This window comes from Entelurus aequoreus, linkage group LG12 (genome assembly GCF_033978785.1).
Source record: "Entelurus aequoreus isolate RoL-2023_Sb linkage group LG12, RoL_Eaeq_v1.1, whole genome shotgun sequence".
Taxonomy (NCBI): Eukaryota; Metazoa; Chordata; class Actinopteri; order Syngnathiformes; family Syngnathidae; genus Entelurus; species Entelurus aequoreus.
The window spans coordinates 66,556,083-66,566,082 of record NC_084742.1 but is presented as its reverse complement, the minus strand read 5'-3'; the positions used below and the strand labels follow the sequence as shown (position 1 = coordinate 66,566,082).

Sequence of the window (10,000 nt, the reverse complement as noted above, 5' to 3'; positions counted from 1 at the left end):
TTTGGGGAGGTTTTAACCGGGGGGGGGGGGGGGGCGCTTGGTTATGATTAATAACATGCTAGTAAGAAAAAAAACTATAAAAGGTGAACAAAAAACGGTATTAGTTTGACAAAAGCCTTTTGCAGCACAAACGAATCGGACAAGTTTGGGGAGATTTTGACAAAGTGTGTGTGTGTGTGGGGGCGGGGGGCTCTTTACTTTGCGTGGTGAAAAGTGCAAAAGATTACTGGCCTTTAGTTTGCATGGTGAAAAGTGCAAAAGATTACTGGCCTTTAGTTTGCGTGGTGAAAAGTGCAAAAGATTACTGGCCTTTAGTTTGCCTTGTGAAAAGTGCAAAAGATTATTGGCCTTTAGTTTGCATGGTGAAAAGTGCAAAAGATTACTGGCCTATAGTTTGCGTGGTGAAAAGTGCAAAAGATTACTGGCCTTTAGTTTGCGTGGTGAAAAGTGCAAAAGATTACTGGCCTTTAGTTTGCCTTGTGAAAAGTGCAAAAGATTATTGGCCTTTAGTTTGCATGGTGAAAAGTGCAAAAGATTACTGGCCTATAGTTTGCGTGGTGAAAAGTGCAAAAGATTACTGGCCTTTAGTTTGCCTTGTGAAAAGTGCAAAAGATTATTGGCCTTTAGTTTGCATGGTGAAAAGTGCAAAAGATTACTGGCCTTTAGTTTGCGTGGTGAAAAGTACAAAATATTACTGGCCTTTAGTTTGCGTGGTGAAAAGTGCAAAACATTACTGGCCTTTACTTTGCGTGGTGAAAAGTGCAAAATATTACTGGCCTTTAGTTTGCGTGGTGAAAAGTGCAAAAGATTACTGGCCTTTAGTTTGCGTGGTGAAAAGTGCAAAAGATTACTGGCCTTTAGTTTGCCTGGTGAAAAGTGTGAAAGATTACTGGCCTTTAGTTTGCGTGGTGAAAAGTGCAAAAGATTACTGGCCTTTAGTTTGCGTGGTGAAAAGTGCAAAAGATTACTGGCCTTTAGTTTGTGTGGTGAAAAGTGCAAAATATTACTGGCCTTTAGTTTGCGTGGTGAAAAGTGCAAAAGATTACTGGCCTTTAGTTTGCGTGGTGAAAAGTGCAAAAGATTACTGGCCTTTAGTTTGCGTGGTGAAAAGTGCAAAAGATTACTGGCCTTTAGTTTGCGTGGTGAAAAGTGCAAAAGATTACTGGCCTTTAGTTTGCGTGGTGAAAAGTGCAAAAGATTACTGGCCTTTAGTTTGCGTGGCGAAAAGCGCAAAAGATTACTGGCCTTGACCAAGCTGCTGCTGCTAGACTTGGACCAGCTGCGAGAAATCATGAAGATCACAGGAACGCCTGCTGCTGACTTTGTGGTGAAGCTGCAAAGCCAAGATGTGCGTTGTAAGAAGACGTCAAACACACCAAAGTGTTCAGTGACTGTTCATCGTCTCTACCAACAGGCCAAAAACTACCTCAGAGGTTTGCCCAAAGTGCCCAAAAAAGATTTGCACTCCATTTTCTCCAAAGCTAGCACAAATGGTAGGTAAACATCCACCTTTTTTCATGTTCCACTCCTGACGTGGTGTCTCTGCTCTGCAAGCGGTGTGCGTGCTGGAGAAGATGCTCCTCCTGGACCCGGAGGAGAGGGCGAGCGCCTCGGAGGCCCTGGACCTGCCGTTCTTCACAGACTTCCGCGACACGGAAGAGGAGACCGAGGCGCAGCCGTACGACCAAACCATGGACAACACCGACCTGACGCTGGAGCAGTGGAAACGTAAGGGATGCACGTTCACTCGAGCTCACCTGGGAATCCACACGGTGACTTTTTGTCTTCCCGCAGGGCACACCGTCACCGAGGTACTGACCTTCAGGCCGCCCAAGGACTCCAGAGAGACCACGCTCTGATAGCACACACACGTTTGCACATGCACACCACAAAACTATTTTCTATGGTTATTTTTTCTAATAAATGTGATTTGTATAATACAGTGTGACGTCATTCCAGTGACCTCATCTTGTGTAAAAAGAGTGAGCAAAGCGTTAAAAAAATCTATTTTTATTTCATGATGGGTTCAATGCAGCAACTGGGGGTGTGCGGTAGGGCGTTACTATACCACGGTGTCCCTGAACGCACCCTAATCTGAGTAATACACAGGTCACACGCCATACTTCTTCTGCAGGGACGCCACGGATGATCTGTCCAGGTCAGCTTGAAGCAGGAAGTCGAATATTTCTTGAAGCACTGCGGGAGGGAGAAGGCCATGCATTAAAAAAGACTAATGGCAAAAAAACACAGCAGCACCCGCTGCTCGTTGAGAAGAGCAATACGTGATGTCGCTAGATTTGTTGCTTTTTTGAAAAGCAGTATTGGGCCGCGCGTTGTATTTACCCAGGACTATGGATAGGTACCGAGTTTAGTACTTTTATAGCAGGGGTGTCCATAGACATGTTATAAGTAGACGCAGCATTGGCTGCTGTGACACGAGAAATTGGGCCGCCATCTTGAAGTGGTGATGAGGAGCCGGCGAGCAGCATAAACTGACAGTTGACAGGTAGAAAACAAAGATGCTAAACCGACAGTTGACAGGTAGAAAACAAAGATGCTAAACCGACAGTTGACAGGTAGAAAACAAAGATGCTAAACTGACAGTTGACAGGTAGAAAACAAAGATGCTAAACTGACAGTTGACAGGTAGAAAACAAAGATGCTGAACTTACAGTTGACAGGTAGAAAACAAAGATGCTGAACTTACAGTTGACAGGTAGAAAACAAAGATGCTGAACTTACAGTTGACAGGTAGAAAACAAAGATGCTAAACTGACAGTTGACAGGTAGAAAACAAAGATGCTAAACTGACAGTTGACAGGTAGAAAACAAAGATGCTAAACTGACAGTTGACAGGTAGAAAACAAAGATGCTGAACTGACAGTTGACAGGTAGAAAACAAAGATGCTAAAGTGACAGTTGACAGGTAGAAAACAAAGATGCTAAACTGACAGTTGACAGGTAGAAAACAAAGATGCTAAACTGACAGTTGACAGGTAGAAAACAAAGATGCTAAACTGACAGTTGACAGGTAGAAAACAAAGATGCTAAACTGACAGTTGACAGGTAGAAAACAAAGATGCTAAAGTGACAGTTGACAGGTAGAAAACAAAGATGCTAAAGTGACAGTTGACAGGTAGAAAACAAAGATGCTAAACTGACAGTTGACAAGTAGAAAACAAAGATGCTAAACTGACAGTTGACAGGTAGAAAACAAAGATGCTAAACTGACAGTTGACAGGTAGAAAACAAATATGCTAAACTGACAGTTGACAGGTAGAAAACAAAGATGCTAAACTGACAGTTGACAGGTAGAAAACAAAGATGCTAAAATGACAGTTGACAGGTAGAAAACAAAGATGCTAAACTGACAGTTGACAGGTAGAAAACAAAGATGCTAAACTGACAGTTGACAGGTAGAAAACAAAGATGCTAAATTGACAGTTGACAGGTAGAAAACAAAGATGCTAAACTGACAGTTGACTGGTAGAAAACAAAGATGCTAAACTGACAGTTGACAGGTAGAAAACAAAGATGCTAAACTGACAGTTGACAGGTAGAAAACAAAGATGCTAAACTGACGGTTGACAGGTAGAAAACAAAGATGCTAAACTGACAGTTGACAGGTAGAAAACAAAGATGCTAAACTGACAGTTGACTGGTAGAAAACAAAGATGCTAAACTGACAGTTGACAGGTAGAAAACAAAGATGCTAAACTGACAGTTGACAGTTAGAAATCAAAGATGCTAAACTGACAGTTGACAGGTAGAAAACAAAGATGCTAAACTGACAGTTGACAGGTAAAAAACAAAGATGCTAAACTGACAGTTGACAGGTATAAAACAAAGATGCTAAATTGACAGTTGACAGGTAGAAAACAAAGATGCTAAACTGACAGTTGACAGGTAGAAAACAAAGATGCTAAACTGACAGTTGACAGGTAGAAAACAAAGATGCTAAACTGACAGTTGACAGGTAGAAAACAAAGATGCTAAACTGACAGTTGACAGGTAGAAAACAAAGATGCTAAACTGACAGTTGACAGGTAGAAAACAAAGATGCTAAACTGACAGTTGACAGGTAGAAAACAAAGATGCTAAACTGACAGTTGACAGGTAGAAAACAAAGATGCTAAACTGACAGTTGACAGGTAGAAAACAAAGATGCTAAACTGACAGTTGACAGGTAGAAAACTGACAGTTGACAGGTAAAAAACAAAGATGCTAAAGTGACAGTTGACAGGTAGAAAACAAAGATGCTAAACTGACAGTTGACAGGTAGAAAACAAAGATGCTAAACTGACAGTTGACAGGTAGAAAACAAAGATGCTGAACTGACAGTTGACAGGTAGAAAACAAAGATGCTGAACTGACAGTTGACAGGTAGAAAACAAAGATGCTAAACTGACAGTTGACAGGTAGAAAACAAAGATGCTAAACTGACAGTTGACAGGTAGAAAACAAAGATGCTGAACTTACAGTTGACAGGTAGAAAACAAAGATGCTGAACTGACAGTTGACAGGTAGAAAACAAAGATGCTAAACTGACAGTTGACAGGTAGAAAACAAAGATGCTGAACTGACAGTTGACAGGTAGAAAACAAAGATGCTGAACTGACAGTTGACAGGTAGAAAACAAAGATGCTAAACTGACAGTTGACAGGTAGAAAACAAAGATGCTAAAGTGACAGTTGACAGGTAGAAAACAAAGATGCTAAACTGACAGTTGACAGGTAGAAAACAAAGATGCTAAACTGACAGATGACAGGTAGAAAACAAAGATGCTAAACTGACAGATGACAGGTAGAAAACAAAGATGCTAAACTGACAGTTGACAGGTAGAAAACAAAGATGCTAAACTGACAGTTGACAGGTAGAAAACAAAGATGCTAAACTGACAGTTGACAGGTAGAAAACAAAGATGGTGTTCAGCGTTTTCCTGCTCAAATGAGTGGACTGTTGAAAACAGGAATCGGGGGATTATTTTTCACAAGTAAGATTAAACATTAACGTACTATTGGTTGTATTTTGTGAAAAGAATATCACCACAGAGTTGAGAAGGAGCAAAGATCTTCAATAGTACTGAAATCCTAGCCGCTAGCAAACAAGAGTATGACCATAATACAATTGCTTGTCAATGAAATTAATTACATTTAAAAATGTCATACTTTTTTGTATTTTTTTATACAAATAACCCAAAGCTCATGGCCATAGGTGAGGATGGGAACGTGGGTCGATCGGTAAATTGACAGCTTTGCCTTCCGGCTCAGCTCCTTCTTCACCACAACGGAGCGATACAGCATCCGCATTAGACATCCATAGCGTTTTTACTTGTATGGATTCTTCATTCAACACTCAAAGGAACGTTTGTAAGTTTTACTATACAACTAAAACAATTGGTACTTACTAAACCGTCCCATGTTTGATGTCAGTAGGAGTCTTTTGACGCATGCTATCGTAATGCAACGAAGTCTTTAGCATCAGCTAATATGCTAACACATTTACGAGTGTCTGTGTTAGTATTATAACTTACCATGGCATTCTTTTTGTGTTGTTTCACTTTCACAATTTCCTCAGTAAATTCACCAAAAAGTTGCCTTGGAGTTATTAACTCTGTCTTAGCTGATTGGAGAGAAAAGCTCGCGCAGCTAGCGGGTCCATGACCATGACTTATGTTTTGTTTGATCAGCCGTTTTACTGCCGTGGAATAAAACGAAGGTATTTAAATAAACATTTACAGAATAATTCTGTGTAAATAACTCACTTCACAATATATGGGAAAAATACATCTTCTAATGTGTAAAACTGAACTGAAAATGTGTTAAATAACCGCAAGAGGCACAGTATAGGGTTTAAATCCGTTATTTGCCTTTCTTTGCATATTTAAAACCTCTAAAGGCTTAGTGGCCACATGCGTGGACAGCACCTTTTAGCTTTCATTTCCAAAATTGTGTACACTACTGAATTGGGGTCTTATGGCCGCTTATGTGGACACTATACTGCCATCTGGTGGTGTCAGAAGAATATAACATACAATGAAATTTGGAAAAATAAAAAAGTGTAAAAATAAGAAGTAGCATGTCACTAAACATGAAGTACACATTTGTGTACTTATGGACTACGTACATAATTTCAAAAGATGATTCTTAGTTTTTATTCTAATTAGGGTCCAATAAGCCCAAATAGCAAAGGGAAATTAAAAAAAGCATGTAAACAAACAGCTTGGGCCTTAATAAGAGTCGATGGTGTCCCACCTTTCTTCTCTGAGGAAGACATGAACATGACGGCCGTGTCGAAGCGCCTCCCGCTCGATAGACTCTTCAGAATGTCCATCGTGACGCCCGCGGCTTCGTTCCTGCACGATACGTCGGACGTTACTGCCGAGCGGCGGGTGGCACAATGCGCCGGAACTCACCGGACGTAGAAGTCCCGCAGCGTCTGCAGGATCTGACTCAGGATGTTTGGTTCCAGGGAGCTCTGGAAGATGTGCGCGTACGCCTCGGGCTTGATTTGCTGCGTGCAAGACAACACAAATGCTTCAGAGTGGAAATGACATCGCAGTGAAGCAGGAGGTTGCACCTTCAAGTAGGGCTGGGCGATATATGGAATATACTGGATATATCGCGGGTTTGTCTCTCTGCGATATAGAAAATGACTATATGGTGATATTGGTATATTGATATTTAGCTGCGGGCGTTACACTACAGGCTTTTATCACTCTTTCTTGTCCCTCCTTCTCACAGAGACATAAAACAAGCGCACCTTCTCACATATGTCACATACATATACGCCCTCGCGGAGCAGAGAGGTAGCGGCATGGGTAACGTTAGCTGTGGTGCGAGTGGTAATACGAGAGAAAGAAGGTGCCAATCTGGTAACAAATGAAGGAAGAATTAATTCCAAGAAAAACAGCACGGGTGTCCATCGTCTGGCGGTGGTTCAAGCGGGAAGATGTTGAACAGACAACCGTAATTTGTAATAATAATAATAATAGATTTTATTTGTAAAAAGCATTTTACATTGAGTAAACCACCTCAAAGTGCTACAGTGTATTAATAAAAATAAAAAGATAATAAAAATAAAAAAAAATAAAAACTAGAACAGCCTAATAGCTAGAACTAGTATGCATATATCTAAAAAAATGTTTTTTTTTTAAAAGAAGGGTTTTTAAGCCTTTTTAAAAGCATCCACAGTCTGTGGTGCCCTCAGGTGGTCAGGTAGAGCGTTCCACAGACTGGGGGCTCCCATTGTTTGTAGCTTTGTCCACAGAGGTTGGAGGAGGTTAGCCTGTCCGGAGCGGAGGTGTCGTGTGGAGTATTTGGGGGTGAGTAGTTCTTTGAGGTAGAGGGGGGCATTACCATGGAGGCACTGCTGGGTTAGTAGGGAGACTTTGTATTCAATCCTGAGTGGAACAGGAAGCCAGTGAAGGGATTTGAGAATTGGTGTGATGTGGTCATATTTCCGCACTCTCATCAGGATCCTAGCAGCACTATTCTGTGTGTATTGCAGCTTCTGAATGTTCTTGCTGGGGATCCCGACAAGAAGTGCGTTGCAGTAGTCTAGCCTGTTTGTCAAGTGTGGGGCAAAAGCGTTGCTACAAAAAGTAGCATTACTGCTAATATGTAGCATCATTTGAAAAGTCACCCGCTAGAGAATGAAGAGTGCTTGAAACTCTGCATGTCAACATCTCGGCCGGTGCCACACCAACAAAATGCCCAAGCAACCATTTCCACATCAACACCGTATGAAGAAAAATTTCAAACAAAAATCAACAACAGAAGGAGATAACGTCCGCAGGAACCTACCACATAGCGAAGGACATACACTATTTGATTTCCTATTATGCAGCTCATTTTCATTTGACACTTATTGAAATATCTTGTGTGACATCATGCACAAAAGTGCACTTTATTAGTTTTAAACTATTGTAGTGGCATTCTGTACCAAAAGTGCACTTTAATTTAGTGTTGTTTTGATATGTCATCTTAGTGACATCATGCACAAAAGTGCACTCATAGCTTGTTTTAAAATGTCTCTGACAATCTTGCACTTTCTGTTTTGGAAATGACATGAATGTTTGTGCCACTGCTTAATAACTGTTTAATAAATACACTTTTAGTTGTGATTTCCCTCTCTGCATGAAAGTTTAAAAGTAGCATATATTAATGCAGTATGAAGAAGAATGTTTTAATGTAGACACATAGAATCATCATACTGCTGTGATTATATGCATCAAGTGTTCATTCAAGGCTAAGGCAAAATATCCACATACCGTAATTTCCGGACTATAAGCCGCACCTGACTATAAGCCGCACCAGCTAAATTTAGGGGAACATACAGATTGCTCCATATATAAGCCGCACCCGACTATAAGCCGCAGGGTTTTGATGTGTAATTACCGTAGTATATAGGGGTTCCTGCTACCACGGAGGGGATTGTCGGGACAGAGATGACTGTTTGGGAACGCAAAGCGTCCCATTTATTAACAATAAATCTTTCAATCATTCAATCAAACTTTCACATCTTTGACATGGCGAACAGCATTCGTGCAGAGTACAAATAATACAACGGTGCAAAGTAATACAAAGTGCTCGCCTGTACGTTATCAAAATAACCAGCCTACCGGTATATGAAAAGTCAGTCTTTAATCATTGTGTCATCGTCTTCCTCCTGCGTACTAAAACCACCGAAATCCTCTTCGTCGGTGTCGGAGAAGAACAGGCCGTAAATAAGCCGCACCCTTGTATAAGCCGCAGGGACCAGAACGAGGGGAAAAAGTAGCGGCTTATAGTCCGGAAATTACGGTATATATGGTGTATGGTGACATGGACTAAACATATCCACATATATATGGTGTATCGTGACATGGACTAAACATATCCACATATATATGGTGTATCGTGACATGGACTAAACATATCCACATATATATGGTGTATCGTGACATGGACTAAACATATCCACGTATATATGGTGTATCGTGACATGGACTAAACATATCCACATATATATGGTGTATCGTGACATGGACTAAACATATCCACATATATATGGTGTATCGTGACATGGACTAAACATATCCACATATATATGGTGTATCGTGACATGGACTAAACATATCCACATATATATGGTGTATCGTGACATGGACTAAACATATCCACATATATATGGTGTATCGTGACATGGACTAAACATATCCACATATATATGGTGTATCGTGACATGGACTAAACATATCCACATATATATGGTGTATCGTGACATGGACTAAACATATCCACATATATATGGTGTATCGTGACATGGACTAAACATATCCACATATACATGGTGTATCGTGACATGGACTAAACATATCCACATATATATGGTGTATCGTGACATGGACTAAACATATACACATATATATGGTGTATCGTGACTTGGCCTAAACATATCCAGATATTAAAAAAAGGCCATATCGCCCAGCCCTACCTTCAAGTATCTGTACACCACTTCCGGCTGGTTCCCAATCGTGCGGAGGTCGGCTTCGAACTGAAAACTTCTGCAGGCTGGAGGAGGCAGCGGGACGGATGGAGGATGGACAGTTTCCTCTTCGCTTTTTGTGCTTGTCAGCTCTCTTAATGACAAAACAGACATTTGATTTCAATAACAGCACGATTGGGCTTTCAAATATCATGAAGATTGTTCAACTGACGGGTTTTGGGTGTCTGTCATAGAGCCAGAACCGCCCTCGGGGTCCCTCGCCGCCTCCTGTGGCCCGCCTGACTGCACTTGGGGTACCGCCACCTTACCACTGACCTCCTCTACGTCCATCCTCCTCAAAGGTTTCTGAGCACAATTAGAAGGGACGTGTGAAAAGGTGCACAACGGGGGGAAAACAAGATAACTGACTCACTGTGGAGCGCAGATGAGCTGCTTTGTCCACAGGCTGCACAGTTGTCCTGTGGCCGGATGTTTGCAGAAAGCCGTCGGGAACGCTATCCTGACACCACAC

The 10,000-nt window shown here is 41.3% G+C and overlaps 2 protein-coding genes across 2 annotated transcripts in view; one reads left to right on the top strand and one right to left on the bottom strand.

Annotated features, from left to right (window-relative positions):
- The window catches only part of LOC133661309 (mitogen-activated protein kinase 12-like), a 10,817-nt gene extending 8,958 nt beyond the window's left edge, over nt 1-1,859 (top strand). The window contains exons 9-12 of the mRNA XM_062064438.1: nt 1,269-1,348; nt 1,415-1,493; nt 1,555-1,728; nt 1,795-1,859. Of these exons, the coding sequence (XP_061920422.1) occupies nt 1,269-1,348; nt 1,415-1,493; nt 1,555-1,728; nt 1,795-1,859 (398 nt within the window). The remainder of the gene's footprint in view (nt 1-1,268; nt 1,349-1,414; nt 1,494-1,554; nt 1,729-1,794) is intronic.
- Nucleotides 1,860-2,019: 160 nt separating this feature from the next.
- The window catches only part of LOC133662931 (RNA polymerase II-associated protein 3-like), a 23,171-nt gene continuing 15,190 nt past the window's right edge, over nt 2,020-10,000 (bottom strand). Inside the window, exons 12-17 of the mRNA XM_062067141.1 lie at nt 9,902-9,988; nt 9,701-9,834; nt 9,478-9,622; nt 6,416-6,513; nt 6,255-6,355; nt 2,020-2,196 (exon numbers count right to left, since the gene is read on the bottom strand). Of these exons, the coding sequence (XP_061923125.1) occupies nt 2,111-2,196; nt 6,255-6,355; nt 6,416-6,513; nt 9,478-9,622; nt 9,701-9,834; nt 9,902-9,988 (651 nt within the window). The 3' untranslated portion in view covers nt 2,020-2,110. The remainder of the gene's footprint in view (nt 2,197-6,254; nt 6,356-6,415; nt 6,514-9,477; nt 9,623-9,700; nt 9,835-9,901; nt 9,989-10,000) is intronic.